Below are 26098 nucleotides of genomic sequence, written 5' to 3'. Positions count from 1 at the left end.
AAGCAGAGCTTTTGTAGCTTGGTTTGTAACGAACTCTGTTGGCGGTTGTAAAGTCGACACATGTAAAGGAACACCAGCCTGATTTCTGATCAATTTCTGTGCTGCTAAAAATTTCTCTCTGCTCCTCACAAACGAAGCGAGGCTTGATTAAAAAAAAAAGGTGTAGCTTCACGTTTATCAATTTACTAATACACAAACTTACAAATCTACAACACACAGAATGAACCTTTAAAAAGTTCAAAATTAATTTTTAAAATTTTTTTTCGCAGAAGGTCTTTCGTCCGGAACTAAATTTACGTTTTCTGTAACAAGTCAAGGCTCACTAAAAGATTAACATTTTACGAAATATCCTTCTATGTAAACAATGGCTTTGAAACATGACTCCCTAAATGACTTATATAAAAGGCTCATTTAAATTACAACTTAAATTCAATAAACCAAGAGGATCAAGCCAAAGTGACTGTCTAATCCGGGCGTGCTAATACCGAATCGGTTTTTACATCACATGGCGTGATTCATTCTAAGCTTTATACTTAAATTTATATATTGTTTATTAACTATAAGAAATATATTGTTCAAGTATGCACAAGAAAATGACCCCATAAAAGTTTCATCTCTTGTTTTTCTTTTATGGTGATTTTTATGTTCAAGATACTGTCGATTAAATTTCATATAAAAATATTTTTCCATTGTGGTTTCTTTTACTTATTGATCTTTTTTAGCATTCGGATCAAAATTTGGATTATATGGTGGCGGTGTTTCCTAAAAATAGAAAAGAAATTAACAACAACGTGATTAGTTAATAAGTAAATCATGTAAGAAACCACATGACACCATACTTTAAAGTCCGTGCGAAGTTCATCGATTTAACGCTACTTTCCATCAAATGCTCATCTGTTTACATTAAAGATGGTACCGTTTTCTATTATTTTCTACAAAAACGCTCAGAAAATATAATAATTAACTTACATTTGGAATATAGGCAGTGTGACCAGTCATATAGGCTTCTTGGGCTTTAGCATTTGCTGAAAATATAAAAAAATGTATACTATTGAAAAAATCAAATGGTAATAGAGAAAAAACTAAACATGATCGTTCGAACCATTCAGTGAATGGAATATCTACACATTTTCAGAAAGCGAAGACTATGGAGAACTTGCATCAGTTTGTTAAAAAACATATTTTAAATTATTGAAATATTTTTCCAGAACCTCCTGTTAAGCACGCGCCTCCATCGTGGCTAGAGAAATATTAAATTCCACTCCCTAAATTTTATGTTTCCTGAAAGGTTTATAATTTAACAAACAAACAAACAAACAAACAAACAAACAAACAAACAAACAAACAAACAAACAAACAAACAAACAAACAAACAAACAAACAAACAAACAAACAAACAAACAAACAAACAAACAAACAAACAAACAAACAAACAAACAAACAAACAAACAAACAAACAAACAAACAAACAAACAAAATACCTGAACTTTGTTGTGTTTGTGCTGGCGTTTGTTGGTCTGTAGGCATATAGGGTGGTGGTGCTTGTCCCTAAAATAAATTAAAATAAACAAGTTAACGAAGAGCAAATCCTTCGCGTGTCCACAACAAAATGGAAAAAAATCAAATCAGTTATACGTACAGTAGGAGGGTTATACAAAGGTTGTTGACCAGCTAAAAAGAATTTTTATATGTAAACAAATAACATTTTTGTGGAAACAGACATGTGTGGAAATAATACAATATAGAGGTGTGCTATCGCCACCATTTGCCATTTACAAAACAGAAAAGCGGAAATCAAGCAACAAAAAATTGCTGCCAAGTGGTAAAATGTTGCCTAGGGACCTCCTTGCCTAGGGGCCATCCAATAATTAAGTAACGCCTTAGGAAGGGGGGAGGGGGATGATTATTTTTGTTACGAAAATTTAGGGGTGGGAGAGAAAGTTACGTAATTATTAAATGGCCACCTAGGTAAATTATCAGATGGCTGTTCCCTTAGTACGAAGCACCAGGGTGCTACTGAGGCCTAACACACACAAAAAACATTTAGACAAAGTTTTAAGGCATTTCTTATCGTTAAAATTGTTGTTGTTGACATAAAAATTTGAAATTTCAGAATTTTTCTAACTGTTTCATATAGCATTCCTCTTCTGATTTAATGTATCCCTACCTTGTGGAGGAGCGCCTGGTTGATATGCATAATATGCTGGCTGCGGTAGCGGGTAGTAATAGGCTTCAGGTGGAGGCATCATGCATATAGGTGGTCCATAAAATGCTGGTTGCTGTGGAGGCGGTGCAACCATGCCATTGTGTCTGTTTCTTAGGGCTAAAATTTGAATGTTATTGTTTTGAAAAAAATATTTGTCCATAAGCTATAAACTTGATCTTAGCATAATTTAAAGCAAAATTAACATATATCTTTGTTGACAGAATTGTAAGTAATTTTTTTCACATTAAACAGGATATTAAGTAATTACTAGTAAACTAGATCAATTTTAAAAGTAAAAGTCTTCCTAAACTTTTCCATTTGTTTTGAGAAAAGTGCTTGATATAAAATTTAAGCATTGGTGATTGATAAAATTGTTTTTTAAAACAAATAGACACAGGTTACTTACAATCTTTAACTGCTTTTTGAAAGTTTTCTGCAAAATCAATTGCACCACCTTTAGGAAAGTTCACTTTAAAATTTGCACTGCCTTCCCAACCGCCTAAAAGTAAAACAAACAAAAAATAGCTCTTCATTAGAAGAAAATACAAAGTTTTCAAATAGCTCTATATTTTCGTATATTTGCTCGACTTGGTTAATTTAGTATACACAGTGATAAAATCAGTAATTGCATAGCATAAACTTTTATAAAAGAACCAAACTTTAGATAGCGTCAGAGTTTTGCAGCAGAAATACTCGCCACAACTAAGGAACAGTAATAGAGTTCAATAATAGCCTGTCTTTATTTGTACCAAAGTTTTGCAGATAATGTTTTACGCATTTTGCAGGAGCCTATTACCTGTACAGCATGATAATCAGTAACACAGGAGCGTAAAATCATTCACCTACAACTTTATCTTACTGTGTATTCCAACAACACTGTGCCGGTTAAAATAGGGTAAGATGTCGCCTGGACATACTGTGTGCTAATAATAAAAGCAAAACTCGAGTAGAAAAAGAATTTTCGACCTGAAAGTTGTTATAGGATACTTTTGACCAACGCAATGAAATTGGTGTAAGAATTTTTTTTTATATTAGCTATACTCCGTGAGTATAGAATTTAGGTAAAAGAAAGTCAATAACACTTGCTGAAAAAAATAACAGATTTTAACAAAATAATTAGGAAATTGGTACAATTTTTCAACAAAATAATTTAATCGAAGGCTGTGCACAAGGTTAAAAATTTCAATATTTGTTGTGACAATATTGCGTAAATTGTTGTCTCATTTGACACACGTTCCATGATGCCGCATGCTCATGCAACATGGTGCAACATCGATTCCAAAAAAATTATGAGACTATGGGCCAAAGATTAAGTACATAGGTCTTATAATTGACTTGTATGTATCCGCGTTGTCTCTGGGACACTATGTAAAAAATATAGCAAGTGGGGGAAGGGGTGGATTTTTTTGCTCAAGCGGATGAGTACCAGGTTGACTTTTCGTGAAAATAAACATTTTTACGAATTATAGAACAATGTTAATACTGTAAAGTTTTATCAAAGTGTGGGGCTAAAAGAGAGAGTAGAGTCTAGAGTGTCTCTAAAATTATCAACAATTTTTTTGAAAGTAAAAAACAATAACTTTAGAGGGAAAGCAAGTTGAAAGAAATCAGGAACATGTCATAATACAATGTATTCCTGTGATAAAATCTTTACCTAAGTTTTGCTGACTTATTCAAGAAGACATTTTGTGTCACTCCTTTTCAAATCTAGCCTTTTTTGGAAAGCTGGAAATTACGACTTAGAAATGTTATTAACAACATCAGGACATTTGAAGAAAAAATTAAATCTTTCTCATCATCTGTTCACCATGGTAAAAAGTGTGATGTCATGTCAAAAAACTTGTAGCCTTTTTTAACTTTGGTCAAAACACACATAATTTCAGATAAAATAATACATACCTCCAGGTTCAGCTTTGATGAATCCTTTTAAATGATTTGCACCAAATATCGGTTGTTTAACCTGTGATAGATTTGTGATAGTTAAAGTAAAAGTAGATGTGGATTCAGTTTGGTTGAACACTGTACTATTTTGTTACTTATGATACATTTGAAAGTAAAGGATTTACCTCTACATTGCGGATGTGTTGAAAATCCATTGAAAATGATTTATATCCAGATGACCCTTCATTGATATATATTAACTGAAAAAAAGGAAAGTATATTAAGCATTGAAAAACCAACTATAAAATGTCAAAAATAATGTGCAGATTCACATTTCCGAACACTTTGCATTTTCAGTAATAGTATTTTACATGAATAAATTTTTGTATAAACTAATTTTTAAGAACACAGTTTTAAAAAATATATCACTTGAATCTATATTTTCACAATTGGCTGATTCCGAAAGATTTAGCTTGGATTAATTTTCACAATGGCAGGGTTTTTAAAAGTTCCAAAAGAAGTAAAATTGTTTCACATGTTCATATAATTAAAATCATTACAGATCTATATCTTGTCAAAAGCATTCATTGCATTAGGATATACTGCTTTCACCATCCACATTGGTTATTGACATGACTATGTATCTGGAAATACGAATGTCTCTGATAATTCATAATGGGTTTTTATGGGAATCTACCTCTTTAAGGGGGTCAACACGACTCTACGTTAATGGAGCCTACTCTTACAAGAATCATATATGCAGAACCACGAACAGACAAATTCTTGAATTGTTTGTTTCGATAGATGTGCAAGAAAAAAACTTTGAAGAAAGGGTAACACAAGAAAGCAAAAACACAAGTGAAAAAGACAAATCAGAAGTAGCACATGATATATCTTTAAAAAAATGAGAGTGATATATTGACTTTCGTATTTATTTGTTCCTTAAATTTGTTATATATATTGTGAAAATATATTAACATAAAAATTCTAGAAATTTCTCTTTCCATACTTTTATTAAATTTTTTTGCATGTATAAAATTAATTTTCACAAAAGTCTCTTTTTAAAATTTTAATAAAACATTTTTACAAAAATAAATCCACATAAGACAGTCAGAGTCCGCTACTAGTCCCTAAAATATTATTTTTTAAACTAAATTCATCTTACTCTCAAATTAGTGATGAATATATCTCCTTTGTGGCAACCTCTTAAGTTTGCAGGAAGACGATCACCTTCTAGCTCAAATTCAATGTGATCTTGATGATGCAGAACACTAAAAATTAAAATGTTGTTTAAAAAAGATAATCAATTAACATTGAAAAGTTATATATAAATATAACTTGCAAGTTTCTTTGATGAAAGTGCTTTTAAAAATCAGTATTTGATTGGTTAATTTAAAGCTTGTCATATTCCTGTATGAGCATTCAACTTGTAATCATAAGGTACACTCAAATTGCACCTAAATAAATGTAGTGTTGTCATCACAAGCTGGGTGTGTGACACAAATGCGCACACATTTCATAAATGATCTCCTCACATGTGCGATGTATTTTTGGAAACTTAAGTTATTTCGTTATTGTAATGGTTTTCTTGGCTTACAAGTTAACACAATAATTATCACTGAGCATCTTTAGCAGTAAAAAGTATGAGAAGTTCTTTTCTAATTTTTTGTTATTTTTTCTAATCATAGTGTGTATTATGAAATGAATTACAGCAATTGGGCACGTGTATCTTTTTTGAATGGCCACCTGTTGCTTGAAAGCAAAAAGAAAAGAGAAAAAGGAATAGTTGTGACTCTCAAAATTCTGCCTTTGTTTCCAATATATTATGCCAAGGATTGTAAATTGTATAGCTATACATCATTCAAATACCTGTTTTTTCATTTGTTCGTCTGCAAATTAAATACTGGAATACAGCCTGGCACCCAGTTTTTAAAAAAGATTGGGTTAAAATTGAGTGTCCTTAGGAACTGTTTCAAATTAGTAAATAGTTTATACACTTTGACATAATTTATATACTTTAATAAAAGACTGAGAAAATTCAAAATACCAGTATGAACTACAGTTTTAAAAGAGGAGATAATAAAATGGTCTACAAAATTTTATATGATAATGAAAACTGTATAAATGCATTCTTCCGAATTAATTGTGATACCATAACATTAGCAACTTTTACCATAAGGAGGCACTTTTTAAATATTGGGTCATGAACAATTAGAAAGGTTTACAATTGAACATTAAGAATGCCCCATTTATTAAGTCGTTGAAAGCAAACCTTGATAAATATTGGGATGAATTTTATTAGAAATGGGTCATTTCAGCCAATATCACCAAGGGTCTGGACTAAAGGTTCTCAATATTGTTTCAAATTTACACCATTTCATCACTTTCATAAATTAAGCAAATTTTTAAAATTTTATCTTGATATCTTTTTTTATCAGTTTTTATAGCTATATATATAAAAGGTTTTAGCAAAAGCAAAAAATTCTCAAAAACACTGCCAAGAGCAACTTTACTGTGTCTACAATAAGTTTTAGGGTTAGATTTTAAATTACCTGTCTTTTAGATGTTCCGATAAAACTCAAAAAGTTGTATATATCATAATAATGGAGATCCAATTTTTACATCATTCACCGTTGACAAAAAGTTGGTAAACAATTTCCAGAAAAATAATTTTGCTTGCTGTGGAGAAGCATGTGTAGTCTCCACCACCAGTGTTTCTTTATAAATGATTTAATATTGAAATTTAATCAGACATGTAGGTAACAATTTTACTTGGAAACAGAACAAAAATATAGGAAAATTAAAATTCTTAATTTTTTTAATAAGAGTTTTTAAATTGGTTAAAAACCTCTTTTGTCAATGGCAATAATGCATGATTCGGAAGAGAACAAATTTCAAATTTCCAAATTTAAATTTAATATAAATCATGCTCAAGTAAGTTTGCACCACAAATCAAAGTTTGGGAAATTAATAGAAAAGTCGTATCATTTTTTTTCCTTTGTGAAGCTGAAGAATAAAAGTGACTGGGATTGGTGCATGTTAAACGTAAAATGCACTTTCGTCGGACAAAATGTTTGATTGATTTTCTGCTTGGTCACTTTTAAATCTCAGAATTATGGAATTATCCTCGTCCCTTTAATCCACAAGCAAGTCTATTTATAACCAACTTGACCATCCTAGCTAATTCACCGACTCTTTTGCCTGGCCCATCATTGGTAACCAGGTCTTTACATAAGAAATCCACCCATGCGGTTCTTAACTAATGCAGAGGTGAATGTTGCTGGAGCAAAACAAGTCTCCAAAACCACACTTACAGGCAGAGCAGATATTTTATCATGGATTTAATTGTAGAGAATTCAACAAAACAATTGAAAACCATAGCAAGTCCGAATTTATATATATAATTCATGCTGCAAGTGTTTTTTTATTCAAAAAATTTTAAAAACGAAACCTACATGCGTTATTATTTTTCTTTGTATAAATTTTGTTAAAATGTAGCTGAACTTTCTGAATGAATTTTAAAGTTTTATTTAAGTCACATGGATAAAGATTTTTTTTAATTTGAAAACAATTATTTTTGCATATTTGCTTGGATGACCTAAAAAATAAACAATAAATTTTTATGAAAATGACAGTATAGTTGTGCATACTATTTGGTAATGTAGAAAAGGAAGTTAAGATTGCTATACGTCGCAATACTTAATTTATGTTTGAATCATCGCACATCTACTCAAATATTCCTGAAAAAGACTGAGAATATAACATGGAAGAAAGATAAATATAAATATTTCAAATCAATTTTATTAAATTCATAACTCACAGACAAAACACGGAATTTTGCCTGTAAGGTGATTTTGACCTCGACCCTATGCCAACACTCAGTGTCTTAGCGACAACAAAGGGTGATTGTAGCCATATTGAATTTCTGAAGATACGTGTTTTTGTGCATGATTTAATGTAGCTAAATAAGAGTTTTATTTTGAATTTTGTTATGCTGAGTTTTTTTAGAAAAGTTCACCAAAATAACTTTATTGTTTCAAGTCCATAAACTAGAACTTACAACTTACAACTCCTGGCTAGAAGATTTCCCATCCCTGAATAACAAATGTGATGTAATGACAAATGCTAAAAATTGCAAAAATTTCTTTCTCTGCTTTGTACGGAAATTTTGATAAAAATGCATTTAGGTTGCGTGGTACACATCGGCCGAAGCACAGGTGTCATTTAAAGAAATGGCCAAATAACTGCTATTTTTTAAAGAAAATATGCACGCAATTGTAGCTTCTCTAGCTCTAGCTAGCTAGAAGCTAAAGTATATTTTCAAAAAGTCTTTTCTTTGCTTAAACAAATAAACAGCTGTTTTGAATAGTTACTTACTGATCACCATGGAGTGTAAGTCGACCTTCATTGGCATCAATTTTGTTGATTGACATTATTGATATTAAACTAAAAATTGATAGCTAAACTATCTCTTAGGATAGGATCTGTACGATTTTTTTGAGTTTTTCACTGTTTTATGTTTACTAATCCGCTGCCACATATACTATATAATAATGTTCAAATCTCAAATTACGGTTTTTGTAGGAGAATGTAACCAAGCACAGCAAATGACGTAATGCTATGACATTTTGGCTTAACGAGCCAAACTTTTTCCGATTTCACTTCAACAACTTTAATTTGCTATAATATTGCCTCATCTTAGTCGTTTTGTTTAAAATGCAAAATATTTCAAGGTATTAGGTTATAATTCCAAACTGCAAGTAAATTTGCAAGACAATTATTAAAAATGTTATACTTTAATTTGGAAAGTGGATAGATTCAGTTTACACCTTGTCTTGATGTCCCATGTTTTCTAAACATAACTGCTCAAACGTCAAACGGGAGCTGCAAGCTTCCTGCCTGGTTAGCTAGCTAGCTGCATCCAATCCCATATTATAGCCCTGTGTGTTGTAATGGACACAGAACAGAGTAGAGTTAGGTTTGAGAATGAGAGCTAGTTACTATTTTAACTTCCTGGAGCTGTTCCTCCTGGAAATCAATATAGAAATGGTTGCAGCGTTAAAGACGTTGAGGGTGACAGGGCCCCTATAAATGTTCACAAGCAATCAATATAGAAAGTGTTGCCAAGAGGTTGCCAAGGCAAAGGCATTAAGCACAACGAGAAAAGGGCACTGCAAAGGCAGGCAAGGAAACAGGAAGAGGAATCAGCAAGGCAGGATAGGCAAGAAGGCATAAGAGGCAAGAAGGGCGTAGTAGGCAGGCAACAGAAAAGGCATAGGAAGGGTAGGCAAAGCCATGCAAGGAAACAGGAAGAGGAATCAACAAGGCAGGGTTAGGCAACGCATAGAAAATCTCCCCCCTACAACTCAAAGATTACGTTACTCAATATATCTAAGATATGTATCATATTAGTTCAGGGGTATATAAAATATCGAGGTCCAAATATTTCAATTCAATAGCTCAAACAAAGGTCTCAAATTTATATCTAGCCAATATATGTGAATCATGTTAGCAGAATTATGTGTCATTACAAGTATTTAAACAATCGGTCATAACGCAAAAGAAACTATCATTTTTTGATAAATCTGAGATTAAAAGTTATATAACTTTGTTGCCATGACAACAACATTAAAAAGTCAAGATATGGAAAAAAAGAGAAAGAGGGAATACTTTTACTTGGTTGTTGTAGGTGCAAGATAATTATATATGTTTTTTCTAGCCCTGTCCAGGATTTGAACCTAGATCTCTCATTTACATGAGTGTCATAGTCATTAGACCAACAGGGCTTAAATGTATTTATATGAAGAACTTTATGTATCTTTAGATGCTCACATAGCCTTTTTACTAACTAGGCAGGGGGACCTGTCTGGTTTAGTCACAAGTAACTATAACCCAGTGGGCACACGACGTCTTTTCAACGTTGATTAGACGTTGAATTCTGGTCGCGACGTCGCAACCAACATTCAACGTCTAATCAACGTTGGGTCTGCAACGTCGATGCAACCGACGTAAATTCAACGTCTTTTCAACGTTGCCCTCCGACATGAATACAACGTCGCATCATCGACGTCTTTTCAACGTCGTTTCCACAACGTTGTTTCAACCGACGTGATATCAACGTTGATACAACGTCGAAAAAAGACGTTGTTTCAACGATCGTAAAACCGACGTTTATTCAACGTCGTACTGCAACGTTGATTCAACCGACGTCTTATCGACGTTTATTCAACGTCACTCCCGCAACGTTGATTCAACCGACGTCTATTCAACGTCGCACCCGCAACGTTGATTCAACCGACGTCTTATCGACGTTTATTCAACGTTGCACTGCAACGTTGATTCAACCGACGTCTTATCGACGTTTATTCAACGTTGCACCAAATTAACTTTTTACCGAGAATCTGTTCCGTTCAAATCTTATTTGTTTTAGTTCGTCTCACACTGGCCTGCAAAGTTATATCTCAAACAGACGTTCATAGAAGTGTTCCAAACTGTCCAACAAAATAACGAAGCGTACTCGGTGTTTGTTAAAGATCGTCATAAACTAGAAATAAAGAACGCACGTTTTACTTAATTTTTTTGTAATTTGTCAGCGATTGGATATATTAATGCCGACGTTATGTTGTTTTTCATATATATCGCTAATTTTACTGCAGTTTTACTACTTCAAAATATTACCATTTGTTTGCAACTTTACAGCCGCATCTATGTACTTTTTTACATAAGAGCCGAATGTGCATTCATTCTCTTATGCTATGTTAAAACTTTTGTGACATAACATCAGAGAATGAATGAACACAAACATGAAATGTACACAAAACATTCAATGGATTTTTTTTCAACAGAGCGTACCAAACGTTCGATTTATTTTTTGTAATATTTATCAGGGGGTTTTTTGTCCTCGTATTTTGAGAGAAACAAATATTTCAACTTGTATTATGGATGTGAGACATTTAAAATACAATCCATTTTGTCAAATTATAATTTATAATACAATAATAACTGTTTATTTACTTCGCTTTCACATATTTAAACCTTTACTTTGTCGCATGTAATATCCCTCCTAGTCATTGGCGGGAAACTTTCGATGAGGAAATTCGCGCCTAAGCCCCTAAGAAGTTCGTATCAACTCACAAGGCGAAAAGGGCGAAGAACCACAGACGTGAGTAAAGTATTTCTGTACAGCATATGCTAATTCGTAAACTTTGCTTCGGTAGCATTCGTAGCAGAATCTAAAGAAAGAAAAAGTTAGCTAAAATTTTCACGCATATTTATTTGACACATTCTAGAAATAAATCGTTTGACCCTAAATTATTTTTATTATTCGAATTGCGCAATGTACCTGGCTCATATGTCTCCTGTGAAACAGATGTATATACATTGGGATACAACTTTGAAAGTATTGCTAAACATGTTGCATCAGAAAAGCTTTTGATGATTGCAACAAACATGTTAAAAAACAAACCACATGAGAGACCTTTGTTGTCTCAATTGCTTATTCAACTCAGTAGATTATAATAATTTATATATTATTCAGCTCGATTTTTATTGAGCACTCTATGTAAAAACAAAACAATAAAATATTTATATTTTATTCTACATATATATTTATTGTCAGAATTTTTTGCGAATTTGCATTGCATTCGAGAAATTAAGTCTCCCAAAAATTTTCATTGACTGATTTGCGAAATTAATGCATGCCTGGCATATGCAAGCATACGTTTACTAATTTATTTGAAGATATAACTTTTGATTCAATAACCATTTAAATTTTTTGCTATTTTGCTTTCATGTGCACCAGTTATGCTTGACACATACAGGTGGTTGGAGCATGCTGACAGGCTGCCTTATAAGAGGGCGTGCCTGGCACATGCAAGCATACTTATAGCAATCTATTTGAAGATATAACTTTTGATTCAATAACCATTTAAAATTTTTGCTATTTTGCTTTCATGTGCACCAGTTATGCTTGACACATACAGGTGGTTGGAGCATGCTGACAGGCTGCCTTATAAGAGGGCGTGCCTGGCACATGCAAGCATACTTATAGCAATCTATTTGAAGATATAACTTTTGATTCAATAACCATTTAAAATTTTTGCTATTTTGCTTTCATGTGCACCAGTTATGCTTGACACATACAGGTGGTTGGAGCATGCTAACAGGCTGCCTTATAAGAGGGCGTGCCTGGCATATGCAAGCATTTATAGCAATCTATTCGAAAACATTGTGACAAAAAAATATATAGCTGAAGCTAAATATCAAGTATTTAGTAATTCTTAGTTATAAATCATCATATTTAAAAAGCTGCATGTTTTGTTCCAAAGCCCATGTAAATTCTTTTAATTTGTTTTGACTTAAAAAATCCAACTTTTCATGAAAAAGGCATATTGACTAAAATTTAATCCCGCGAAATATCTGAACTCGATCGATTCGCAAAAAATTGTGACATTTAAGTACTTGAAAGACATTCATAACTATGCAGAAGTGAAAATGCTGATAAATAAACGTAGAGGATTGAAAACTTATGATTGTATTGTCTGCTTGAAGGTTCCTTCAATACATTTTGTGCACCTGTGGAATTCTATTAAAAAATAGAGTGCTTGCTTGCTTGATAAATTACAATTCTTACACTAAAATTATAACAAAAATAAGAAAATTAACTTGGTGATCACTACTTGCTTTATACCAGAGACCTGCACACACCACTAGTATTATGTATATATACAAATTAGGTTAAAACTTAGTTATTAAACTTGTAATTATTGCAAAGAGCTGGAAAAAGATTGAGATTTTCTATCAGCCAACTTCATGCCTCATTCGACAGTCTTACAATCCGGTATTTGATCTTGTCATGTTAAGTCAATATTTAAATCCTTAATTCCCTTGAGTAACCATTGTTTTATATTAGCTATATTTGAATAAAATGAGTTGGAGCCGAGCAATATGGTTGGAAAACAAACAAGAAGAAGAAGGTACAATACCAACAGTTTGGATAAAAAATAATTTAGTCTACTGGCCAAGTTTTTTGAATGTCGAGAAGGCAGCTGCAGAATTAAAAGAACCTACAGCATTATGGCACAAATTTCCACTAGTCCGAGTTAAAATTACAGGAGGTACGATGCTAAGTGGCTTTACTTCAATTAATTAGTCAAATACAACTTTAAAAAAAACTAATCATGTATCAGAACCATTATATATTATCTTTACAGATAGAAAACTATGTGAGGAGTTTGATTTCACGGAGGCAGAAACGGATGACGAAGAAGTCATCACAAAAAAACAAAGCTCGCCGTCTTGTGATGTATTGTTTACAAAAAGTATGATTAATTTTGTATTCCAGAAATTTTTATGCAATTTTTATGCAATTCGTAAAAGCTTGTTACGTTTTTACTTTGTGTATTTCGAAATGTTCAAAGTTTTCAAACATTTATTTTTGAAAAGCACTGTTGCTATGATTTTTTTATGCAAAAATGAAAACTTTTAGAAAAACCAATACCAAGTGAACCACCAATGACATATCGACATATAGAAGATGATGCTCAAGACTCTGGTAAGTGCTTACATAATTTTTTTACAAAATGTTCAAAACAGATTTCTTATTTGTATATACATGTACATTCTTTAAGCACAAATATGTGGAATTTAATATGCACAAAGATTAGTACATAAGGCATATTATATACCTTAAGGGTATAAAGTGTGAAAATAAAAAAAGTGTGGGATTAATTTTAGTCCCTCAATTTTTTTAGATTAGGGCGGAATTAATTAGTGTTAATCGGCAACATTTTTAGGAAGTGCGATTTTAGTGTTTTCATGGGATAACAAGTTTCACACTTTTTTATTTTGCACGCTTTTATTCTCGCACTTTTTTATACCCTTAATACAACATTGATATTAAATACCTTTAACATACATTAATCCGTTAGATTTAATTAATAATACATTAATCTGAGGAAATCTATTTGTCCAGCTGTTGTACTGTAAACTACCTCCATCAATATGTGATAAGAATTTTGTTACGTTGTAGAAACTGTTATCAAACATCAAAAGAATGCGACAGAAGGAGAAGTTCGTGCGTGTACGGCATCAATCCTTAAATATGCACCTGATAGATGTGGAGGAGCGGGAAGAACTAATGCCGAAGAAAATTAAATCGATTAATTTTTAAATAATTTACAACTTTTATATCAGAGAGGATTATAAATTTTTCAAGCGCCGTAATAAATTCTTCTAGCTTATATTAATTTTGATTGGGTGGCAGAAAATTAGAATGGCAAAATGTTAAAGTGATTTTAGCTCAACAATTTTTAGTGTTTCTACTAGAGATCGGACTTGTGACTAGTAAAAGTATGGAATATGCATGAGTGGGTGCTTTTTTTAAGGAAATACAGTGCTAATATAATATTCATTATATTTTTATTGTAATTTTCAACCTCGATTCCTGGACTTCTTGCACCTGGTGAGGACGGTGGCTTTTCACACTTTTTATAAAGTATAGCATCATGATCGTATTTATTCGCATCTGGTATCCTTAACAAACACCCTTGTATTCAACTCTGACTTCATTAAGAAAACATACTTTTTCTCTAACCAATGCTTGATTAAAGACTTCGGTGCAACAGTTTTGCTTGACACTTTAGGTGATTTGAGCATACTAACAGGCTGCCTTATCAGGAGGCGTGCCTGGCACATGAAATCGCAGCTATAAATTTGCAAATACTGCACGTTTAACAACCTCGTCATTGCTGCGTTACATTTTTTGCATTGGGTTGGAACGCTGGAGATTCTCACATAGTACCAGTTGTGAATACTTGAAATATCGTTTTTATATTTTGTATTATAAAACTCCGTTAAGTTTCATTTAGGAAGTTTTCAGCGGAGAAGTTGTATATACTGCCGATGTTTATAATAAAAAAATGACATATCGTAGAAATGATTTTATTTCTTTTTCGCAATAACCATGTACAAATAACGTAACACAAATATAAGCGTCGGAATCATGCTAGGGAATAGATACATGGACATGTAAACTATGGACATATAAAACTGAAGCCACAATGGCGATTATGATTTGATTCGGTCAAGTTTGTCTGTTTCTTAAGGTTGAAAAGACGCTGAATAACGGTTGCGAGAGCATTTCCAAACGACGTTGATTAGACGTTGTTAGACGTTTTTTCAACGTTGAAAAGACGTTGCGAGAAGTTATTTCAATGTTTAAAAGACGTAGCGAGACGTTGTTTCAACGTTGAAGAGACGTTGCAGGACGTTGTTTCAACGTAGCTTGCGACGTTGAAAAGACGTTGATTTTACGTTGCAAATGAAAGTTTTTTTGACGTCTTTTTCCGACGTCTATTCAACGTCGGACATCAACGTCTTTTCAACGTTGAAACAACGTCCTGCAACGTTGTTTCAACGTTGAAAAGACGTTGCGAGACGTTGTTTCAACGTTGAAAAGACGTTGCGAGACGTTGTTTCAACGTTGAAAAGACGTTGATGTCCGACGTTGAATAGACGTCGGAAAAAGACGTCAAAAAAACTTTCATTTGCAACGTAAAATCAACGTCTTTTCAACGTCGCAAGCAACGTCTTTTCAACGTTGATTCAACGTTGAAGTGCCCACTGGGTAACACCTGGCATTAACGTCGTTGTATGTTTTGTAAACTGTGCCACACATTCATGTGGAACGCTTTAGTACATGCAGTATATGATAGATTATATCACATAATTTAGGGGTCATCTACAAAATTCGTAGCAATTCGTATAAAAAAAATTCGTATATGCTATACAAATTTTCTTTTGCCATACAGTAATTAAATTCGTATGAAATTTTTTTAAATTCGTATAAAATTCGTATGAGTTTTAAATTAAATTCGTATGAGTTTTAAATTAAATTCGTATGAGTTTTAAATTAAATTCGTATGAGTTTTAAATTAAATTCGTATGAGTTAAATTCGTACAAGTTTAACAAAAAATTCGTATGAGATTTTAATTAGATGCGTATGGTTTTAAAAAAAAGAAAATCGTTTGACATTGTATTAAATCCGTATATGAGTTTCAAAATAAAATATTTTTTAGATCGCATTTTAAAAGTTTAAAAACGAAAAACGGCGATAGAAATGTTTTTTTAGATCGCATTTTAAAAGTTTTAAAACGAAAAACGGCGATAGAAATGTTTTTTTTAGATTGCATGTTAAAAGTTGAAAAACGAAAAACGGCGATAGAAATGTTTTTTTTAGATCGCATTTTCAAAAGTTTAAAAACGAAAAACGGCGATAGAAATGTTTTTTTAGATCGCATGTTAAAAGTTGAAAAACGAAAAACGGCGATAGAAATGTTTTTTTTTAGATCGCATTTTCAAAAGTTTAAAAACGAAAAACGGCGATAGAAATGTTTTTTTAGATCGCATGTTAAAAGTTGAAAAACGAAAAACGGCGATAGAAATATTTTTTTAGATCGCATCACAGATCTATATCTTGTCAAAAGCATTCATTGCATTAGGATATACTGCTTTCACCATCCACATTGGTTATTGACATGACTATGTATCTGGAAATACGAATGTCTCTGATAATTCATAATGGGTTTTTATGGGAATCTACCTCTTTAAGGGGGTCAACACGACTCTACGTTAATGGAGCCTACTCTTACAAGAATCATATATGCAGAACCACGAACAGACAAATTCTTGAATTGTTTGTTTCGATAGATGTGCAAGAAAAAAACTTTGAAGAAAGGGTAACACAAGAAAGCAAAAACACAAGTGAAAAAGACAAATCAGAAGTAGCACATGATATATCTTTAAAAAAATGAGAGTGATATATTGACTTTCGTATTTATTTGTTCCTTAAATTTGTTATATATATTGTGAAAATATATTAACATAAAAATTCTAGAAATTTCTCTTTTCATACTTTTATTAAATTTTTTTGCATGTATAAAATTAATTTTCACAAAAGTCTCTTTTTAAAATTTTAATAAAACATTTTTACAAAAATAAATCCACATAAGACAGTCAGAGTCCGCTACCCAGCCGGCACAAGACGTCTTTTAGACGTCTTAAGATGTCTTTTTTTAATCTTCTGTTAGAAAACGCTATTAAGATGTCTTTAATGCATCTTCTTAAGAACGTCTTTCAAAAGACATCTTTTATACGTCTTTTGAAAGTAAATAAATGCGAATCCTGTAGTATACGCATTTTAGATGTCTTTTAGAAGATCTTTAAAAGACGTCTTTTAAAAGACATCTAAAAGTTATCTAAAATATATCTTTTAAAAGACGTCTTTCTCTTTTTGCTATAATGCATCTAAAACGCGTCTTTTAAAAGACGTCTTTTCCTACTTCTAAAAGTGGTCTAAAATGCGTCTTTTAAAAGACGTTCGATTTTTTATATGGAAAATTCGATTTAAAATAACGGGGGTGTTCGCAAACTTAGTTAGCATGTTTATTTTGTAGGAAATCAATTTTTCACGAAATTGAAAGTGGTAATTGTCACTTTTAATTATTTTTAAATACTAATGTATTTTGGCGACCCTTCATAATACGTTTTTATTTCATTACGTCGTAATTTTGTTTTCCTGCACCCCCTGACGGATATTCTTTGACACTTGACCATTGGAACACTCAATAAAAATTGGCGGTAGTTTCATGAAAGCATCTGCGGGATACCGGTCGTTTAAAAAGTAAGTATTTTTGTTTTGTGATTCTCGGAATAGAGTACAGCGGTTTTTAGTACTAAGTCTAAAGGTCAAATTCGTGTTCGGTTTCCCTGGACACAAAAAGTCGGTCCCGGCCATCTTTTACAGAAAGATGGCGATATGTAAACAAGCAAACCCAGCTAGCCAGCCAGTAGTCAAAAAAAAGGACAAAGACTGGAAAGAAAATATTAAAGAAATCAAATTTGTTTTCTGGTTTTGGTGTTTAATGAAGGAACCGTTATTTTTATTCTATATGCTTTTATTTTTAGACAAAAACTATTTCTTTTAACCTTGAAAGAAATTGAGAAAATGTATATATTTTGTTTTTGTTATACACTGCTGAAGCTAGCTAATTAGTTATTAGGTAGCACCTAGCTATATAGGACGCTAGCTAACTTCAAGGTAAATGGAAAATACTGTCTAATTTTATCTTTATCTAACTCTAATCCTAACCCTGTCTTATTGCTCTTCGGTACAAACTGTCAATGGAAGCTCTGCCCTCCGCCTTTCTTCCTTTACCAGTCAATCAACAAAGTCAATTTTTCATATTTACCATTCATGACACTGTCCAGGTGTTTCAGAGTGATTTTAATCTGCAGAAAGTTCAGTTATGCCATGTTTACATAATATCAACATACATAAAGAGACCACATAACTAAAAACTAATTATATTTTGGTGTCATTAATGAAAACATGTTTTGGTAAAATAAAATTTATATATATATACATTTTGTTTTTTAAATTTGAAACAAACCTTCAACTAAATTTTCAGATACTGTCACTTTGGGCAATGAATGATTCCCGTCTCCGCAAAGAAAGGAGATTGGTTAATCAAAAAGTTGACGAGATTTTAAACGGTGAAGATAGTGATCAACATGACCTGTTAAGCAATCCTTCTGACAATGAAAATGATAGATGTATCAGTTGTGATGACGAGCCTTTAGATTCCTCATTCTCATCAAATGAAAATGAAATTCTGTATAACAGTCTGGATACAGTGACCAATCCAGAATCATTAATTTTATCTGACATTTCACGATGGGCAGCTAAAAGTGGATGTTCCAGAGAGTGTTTAAATCAACTTTTGTTTTGATTTATTTGTTATTATTTATTATTTGATTGATTTGTTCAACTAATGTTTTATTGAGTTTTTGGGTCATTCTGAAGATTAGTTTCCGAATTTTTATAGCTCTCAAAGTTCATCAAAAAAACCATCATTAGACTCGTTACAAGGTATAACTTTTCTTTGTAATCTTTGTAAACGTCCAATACTATGTTTTTAATTTTCCTTTGTTTAAATGGGTTTGTTACATTTTATATACAATTTAGAAACATGCAATCAGATTCTGGAGAATCAAAAGAAAATGTGCAGGTACCTTGTTCGCCTGGAAAGGCGAATAGATGGTATGGAAGGGCAAAACCAGGTACCAGTTGACAAAAGGCCTCTGGTTCAAATTGACAACAGGGAAGAACTTGAGCTTTGTGAGGAACGTTTGGGAAATCCTGAAGACTTCACGGCAATGGTGAGGTTTTTATTAGCCTGATATCCCATTTTAACATTGAATGATATTTTTATTATTTGATCATTATCATTTAATGTCGACATCATGACTCAAATCGGAAAGCAATGTAAAATTGTTCAGTTTTAACTTTATGACTTTAAAAATAAACATCTGTTTATCGATAAACGCATTGGTGGGAACCAGGCTTTAGTGATTTTATTTATATTCTTAATTTTGAAACTAGCATTATTGTAATACCTTTAATTTACACAATCTAGTTTATCTTTTTAGAAACAACAAATATCACAAATTGGCGGGGTGGACTACAGAGATGCTGTACGTCTCGCAATGAATAGGTAAAGGTATAATTTTTTCTCCTTAAGGAAATACACTCTCCTTAGTAGTTTATTTCTACTTACCTTTAATTTTAATTTTAATTTTCGTCAGGATCTTCACCACTACATTCATGGCGCAAGCCAATTTAAAAGGCAAGAAAGACAAAGTCCCGCTGGAAGGGAAATTAATTTATAGAATTATAGTAGGTACGTGTATTAGCTGATGTATTACGTTGTTACCCTTCTATGTATGGTGTGTTTTCTCTTAGTTTTTGGATAGAGAGATTGATTGAGAAAGGCACGGTTGATTCAAGTTATAATGTTTTAAGAATGTTCTACTGTGCTACAGTCATTTACAAAAATAATGAGTAAATCGTTTTGCTATTACATAGTATGCAAATGATCGCGTTAGGTTCATTGGTCTATTTCTCAAACATTTACTGACTACGTTTCTATAAAAATCTATTATTTATCTGGAAATAAGCTATTTCTTTCTCTCTAGAATCTGTCAACGAGCGTTTTAAAGATGCGAACGAACAAGAGATGAGACGCATAATTGGAACCAAACTTCGAAACGCTCCCAGTCAAAGGATCAGGGACATAAGGGGTACCTTAAATGTATAAATTTCCAAAAAACAAATAAAAAGCCCTTTCGACTTACCTCATTTATGAATGTCATTTATACATTTAATATATCTCTTTTTGTTTCTTCTGAACAGACTTCCTTATTATTTCCAATATTTATTTTGTTTATTTCGGCCTTGCAAGCGTTACGACGAATTTCAACTACTAGCAACTTTCACAAAATTTTTAAGGTGACTCTTTCATATGGCCTAAGCTCAATATGCTTAAGATTTTTTCGACTAGAGTTCCAATTTATGCTTTAAATAGCATGGATAAGTTCACAAGTAGAATTCGTATTACAGATTATTGTAATGATCACAATTTGTAAATATGAATATATAAATGAATTGTATAGTGTTGATTATTAATAATATTTTATTTATTTATTTCCGGTTATATTTAAATTATATTTATGTAATTATAAAATATATTTATTGTACGAGTTTGATATAAAAAGTTCAAAATATTTTTATCGCAAAATATTTGTCGTCTTTCATGTCGTTATTTCTGCAATTTATTAAAAATGTACGTTTTAAAACGTTAACGTAAACGTCTTAAATTTATTTTATCAAATGCCTACAAAAACAACAAAAACAAAGGAAGACGTCTTATAGATAGATAAAAGAAGTCTTTGTCAAGATGCATTTAAGAAGTTGCATTTAAGATGCATTTTAGTCGCTTCTACATCTGTAAAAGGTCTAAAAGGCGTCTTTAAAAAGACGCGTCGTAATAGTTTTTCTTAAAAACGTCTAAAAGAAGTCTTTGGGAAGATGCATTTAAAAAGTTGCATTTAAGATGCATTTTAGTCGCTCCTACATCTGTAAAAGGTCTAAAAGACGTCTTTAAAAAGACGCGTCGTAAAAAAATTTCTTTAAAACGTTTAAAAGACGTCTTTGGAAAGACGTCTTTTAAAAGATGTCTAAAAGAGATCTTTTGGAATGCATCTTTGAAAAGACCTCTTTTAGACGCTTAAAAAGATGCATTATAGACGGACAAATCAGCGCTAAAAAAGACGTCTTTTAGAAATGCGGAAGATGTCTAAAAGACGTCTTTTAGACATCTTTGTGCCGGCTGGGTACTAGTCCCTAAAATATTATTTTTTAAACTAAATTCATCTTACTCTCAAATTAGTGATGAATATATCTCCTTTGTGGCAACCTCTTAAGTTTGCAGGAAGACGATCACCTTCTAGCTCAAATTCAATGTGATCTTGATGATGCAGAACACTAAAAATTAAAATGTTGTTTAAAAAAGATAATCAATTAACATTGAAAAGTTATATATAAATATAACTTGCAAGTTTCTTTGATGAAAGTGCTTTTAAAAATCAGTATTTGATTGGTTAATTTAAAGCTTGTCATATTCCTGTATGAGCATTCAACTTGTAATCATAAGGTACACTCAAATTGCACCTAAATAAATGTAGTGTTGTCATCACAAGCTGGGTGTGTGACACAAATGCGCACACATTTCATAAATGATCTCCTCACATGTGCGATGTATTTTTGGAAACTTAAGTTATTTCGTTATTGTAATGGTTTTCTTGGCTTACAAGTTAACACAATAATTATCACTGAGCATCTTTAGCAGTAAAAAGTATGAGAAGTTCTTTTCTAATTTTTTGTTATTTTTTCTAATCATAGTGTGTATTATGAAATGAATTACAGCAATTGGGCACGTGTATCTTTTTTGAATGGCCACCTGTTGCTTGAAAGCAAAAAGAAAAGAGAAAAAGGAATAGTTGTGACTCTCAAAATTCTGCCTTTGTTTCCAATATATTATGCCAAGGATTGTAAATTGTATAGCTATACATCATTCAAATACCTGTTTTTTCATTTGTTCGTCTGCAAATTAAATACTGGAATACAGCCTGGCACCCAGTTTTTAAAAAAGATTGGGTTAAAATTGAGTGTCCTTAGGAACTGTTTCAAATTAGTAAATAGTTTATACACTTTGACATAATTTATATACTTTAATAAAAGACTGAGAAAATTCAAAATACCAGTATGAACTACAGTTTTAAAAGAGGAGATAATAAAATGGTCTACAAAATTTTATATGATAATGAAAACTGTATAAATGCATTCTTCCGAATTAATTGTGATACCATAACATTAGCAACTTTTACCATAAGGAGGCACTTTTTAAATATTGGGTCATGAACAATTAGAAAGGTTTACAATTGAACATTAAGAATGCCCCATTTATTAAGTCGTTGAAAGCAAACCTTGATAAATATTGGGATGAATTTTATTAGAAATGGGTCATTTCAGCCAATATCACCAAGGGTCTGGACTAAAGGTTCTCAATATTGTTTCAAATTTACACCATTTCATCACTTTCATAAATTAAGCAAATTTTTAAAATTTTATCTTGATATCTTTTTTTATCAGTTTTTATAGCTATATATATAAAAGGTTTTAGCAAAAGCAAAAAATTCTCAAAAACACTGCCAAGAGCAACTTTACTGTGTCTACAATAAGTTTTAGGGTTAGATTTTAAATTACCTGTCTTTTAGATGTTCCGATAAAACTCAAAAAGTTGTATATATCATAATAATGGAGATCCAATTTTTACATCATTCACCGTTGACAAAAAGTTGGTAAACAATTTCCAGAAAAATAATTTTGCTTGCTGTGGAGAAGCATGTGTAGTCTCCACCACCAGTGTTTCTTTATAAATGATTTAATATTGAAATTTAATCAGACATGTAGGTAACAATTTTACTTGGAAACAGAACAAAAATATAGGAAAATTAAAATTCTTAATTTTTTTAATAAGAGTTTTTAAATTGGTTAAAAACCTCTTTTGTCAATGGCAATAATGCATGATTCGGAAGAGAACAAATTTCAAATTTCCAAATTTAAATTTAATATAAATCATGCTCAAGTAAGTTTGCACCACAAATCAAAGTTTGGGAAATTAATAGAAAAGTCGTATCATTTTTTTTCCTTTGTGAAGCTGAAGAATAAAAGTGACTGGGATTGGTGCATGTTAAACGTAAAATGCACTTTCGTCGGACAAAATGTTTGATTGATTTTCTGCTTGGTCACTTTTAAATCTCAGAATTATGGAATTATCCTCGTCCCTTTAATCCACAAGCAAGTCTATTTATAACCAACTTGACCATCCTAGCTAATTCACCGACTCTTTTGCCTGGCCCATCATTGGTAACCAGGTCTTTACATAAGAAATCCACCCATGCGGTTCTTAACTAATGCAGAGGTGAATGTTGCTGGAGCAAAACAAGTCTCCAAAACCACACTTACAGGCAGAGCAGATATTTTATCATGGATTTAATTGTAGAGAATTCAACAAAACAATTGAAAACCATAGCAAGTCCGAATTTATATATATAATTCATGCTGCAAGTGTTTTTTTATTCAAAAAATTTTAAAAACGAAACCTACATGCGTTATTATTTTTCTTTGTATAAATTTTGTTAAAATGTAGCTGAACTTTCTGAATGAATTTTAAAGTTTTATTTAAGTCACATGGATAAAGATTTTTTTTAATTTGAAAACAATTATTTTTGCATATTTGCTTGGATGACCTAAAAAATAAACAATAAATTTTTATGAAAATGACAGTATAGTTGTGCATACTATTTGGTAATGTAGAAAAGGAAGTTAAGATTGCTATACGTCGCAATACTTAATTTATGTTTGAATCATCGCACATCTACTCAAATATTCCTGAAAAAGACTGAGAATATAACATGGAAGAAAGATAAATATAAATATTTCAAATCAATTTTATTAAATTCATAACTCACAGACAAAACACGGAATTTTGCCTGTAAGGTGATTTTGACCTCGACCCTATGCCAACACTCAGTGTCTTAGCGACAACAAAGGGTGATTGTAGCCATATTGAATTTCTGAAGATACGTGTTTTTGTGCATGATTTAATGTAGCTAAATAAGAGTTTTATTTTGAATTTTGTTATGCTGAGTTTTTTTAGAAAAGTTCACCAAAATAACTTTATTGTTTCAAGTCCATAAACTAGAACTTACAACTTACAACTCCTGGCTAGAAGATTTCCCATCCCTGAATAACAAATGTGATGTAATGACAAATGCTAAAAATTGCAAAAATTTCTTTCTCTGCTTTGTACGGAAATTTTGATAAAAATGCATTTAGGTTGCGTGGTACACATCGGCCGAAGCACAGGTGTCATTTAAAGAAATGGCCAAATAACTGCTATTTTTTAAAGAAAATATGCACGCAATTGTAGCTTCTCTAGCTCTAGCTAGCTAGAAGCTAAAGTATATTTTCAAAAAGTCTTTTCTTTGCTTAAACAAATAAACAGCTGTTTTGAATAGTTACTTACTGATCACCATGGAGTGTAAGTCGACCTTCATTGGCATCAATTTTGTTGATTGACATTATTGATATTAAACTAAAAATTGATAGCTAAACTATCTCTTAGGATAGGATCTGTACGATTTTTTTGAGTTTTTCACTGTTTTATGTTTACTAATCCGCTGCCACATATACTATATAATAATGTTCAAATCTCAAATTACGGTTTTTGTAGGAGAATGTAACCAAGCACAGCAAATGACGTAATGCTATGACATTTTGGCTTAACGAGCCAAACTTTTTCCGATTTCACTTCAACAACTTTAATTTGCTATAATATTGCCTCATCTTAGTCGTTTTGTTTAAAATGCAAAATATTTCAAGGTATTAGGTTATAATTCCAAACTGCAAGTAAATTTGCAAGACAATTATTAAAAATGTTATACTTTAATTTGGAAAGTGGATAGATTCAGTTTACACCTTGTCTTGATGTCCCATGTTTTCTAAACATAACTGCTCAAACGTCAAACGGGAGCTGCAAGCTTCCTGCCTGGTTAGCTAGCTAGCTGCATCCAATCCCATATTATAGCCCTGTGTGTTGTAATGGACACAGAACAGAGTAGAGTTAGGTTTGAGAATGAGAGCTAGTTACTATTTTAACTTCCTGGAGCTGTTCCTCCTGGAAATCAATATAGAAATGGTTGCAGCGTTAAAGACGTTGAGGGTGACAGGGCCCCTATAAATGTTCACAAGCAATCAATATAGAAAGTGTTGCCAAGAGGTTGCCAAGGCAAAGGCATTAAGCACAACGAGAAAAGGGCACTGCAAAGGCAGGCAAGGAAACAGGAAGAGGAATCAGCAAGGCAGGATAGGCAAGAAGGCATAAGAGGCAAGAAGGGCGTAGTAGGCAGGCAACAGAAAAGGCATAGGAAGGGTAGGCAAAGCCATGCAAGAAAACAGGAAGAGGAATCAACAAGGCAGGGTTAGGCAACGCATAGAAAATCTCCCCCCTACAACTCAAAGATTACGTTACTCAATATATCTAAGATATGTATCATATTAGTTCAGGGGTATATAAAATATCGAGGTCCAAATATTTCAATTCAATAGCTCAAACAAAGGTCTCAAATTTATATCTAGCCAATATATGTGAATCATGTTAGCAGAATTATGTGTCATTACAAGTATTTAAACAATCGGTCATAACGCAAAAGAAACTATCATTTTTTGATAAATCTGAGATTAAAAGTTATATAACTTTGTTGCCATGACAACAACATTAAAAAGTCAAGATATGGAAAAAAAGAGAAAGAGGGAATACTTTTACTTGGTTGTTGTAGGTGCAAGATAATTATATATGTTTTTTCTAGCCCTGTCCAGGATTTGAACCTAGATCTCTCATTTACATGAGTGTCATAGCCATTAGACCAACAGGGCTTAAATGTATTTATATGAAGAACTTTATGTATCTTTAGATGCTCACATAGCCTTTTTACTAACTAGGCAGGGGGACCTGTCTGGTTTAGTCACAAGTAACTATAACACCTGG

The 26098-nt window shown here is 32.1% G+C and overlaps 2 protein-coding genes and 1 long non-coding RNA gene across 3 annotated transcripts; 2 read left to right on the top strand and 1 right to left on the bottom strand.

The window, feature by feature from the left end:
- Positions 1 to 163: 163 nt before the first annotated feature.
- LOC130649002 (WW domain-binding protein 2-like) lies at positions 164 to 8677 on the bottom strand. The gene is made up of 10 exons (XM_057455179.1): positions 8465 to 8677; positions 5253 to 5358; positions 4273 to 4347; positions 4106 to 4166; positions 2613 to 2705; positions 2168 to 2323; positions 1640 to 1671; positions 1482 to 1548; positions 970 to 1025; positions 164 to 762 (listed from the first exon to the last, which is right to left on the bottom strand). The coding sequence occupies exons 1-10, from the start codon at positions 8518 to 8520 to the stop codon at positions 706 to 708; spliced, it is 759 nt and encodes a 252-aa protein (XP_057311162.1). The 5' UTR covers positions 8521 to 8677; the 3' UTR covers positions 164 to 705.
- A 2635-nt stretch (positions 8678 to 11312) lies between these two features.
- On the top strand, positions 11313 to 15285 carry LOC130649004 (uncharacterized). Its single transcript, XR_008982992.1, has 2 exons — positions 11313 to 13640; positions 14118 to 15285. It is a non-coding gene; the product is annotated as an uncharacterized LOC130649004 (long non-coding RNA).
- A 1925-nt stretch (positions 15286 to 17210) lies between these two features.
- LOC130649003 (uncharacterized) lies at positions 17211 to 20286 on the top strand. Its single transcript, XM_057455180.1, has 6 exons — positions 17211 to 18186; positions 18557 to 19017; positions 19114 to 19307; positions 19578 to 19642; positions 19734 to 19828; positions 20124 to 20286. The coding sequence occupies exons 3-6, from the start codon at positions 19149 to 19151 to the stop codon at positions 20243 to 20245; spliced, it is 441 nt and encodes a 146-aa protein (XP_057311163.1). The 5' UTR covers positions 17211 to 18186; positions 18557 to 19017; positions 19114 to 19148; the 3' UTR covers positions 20246 to 20286.
- Positions 20287 to 26098: the final 5812 nt, after the last annotated feature.

The sequence above is a fragment of the Hydractinia symbiolongicarpus genome, chromosome 7 (assembly GCF_029227915.1).
Source record: "Hydractinia symbiolongicarpus strain clone_291-10 chromosome 7, HSymV2.1, whole genome shotgun sequence".
NCBI classification, from domain to species: domain Eukaryota; kingdom Metazoa; phylum Cnidaria; class Hydrozoa; order Anthoathecata; family Hydractiniidae; genus Hydractinia; species Hydractinia symbiolongicarpus.
The sequence above is the reverse complement of the archived record's forward strand: the minus strand, read 5'-3'. Positions and strand labels throughout refer to the sequence as shown.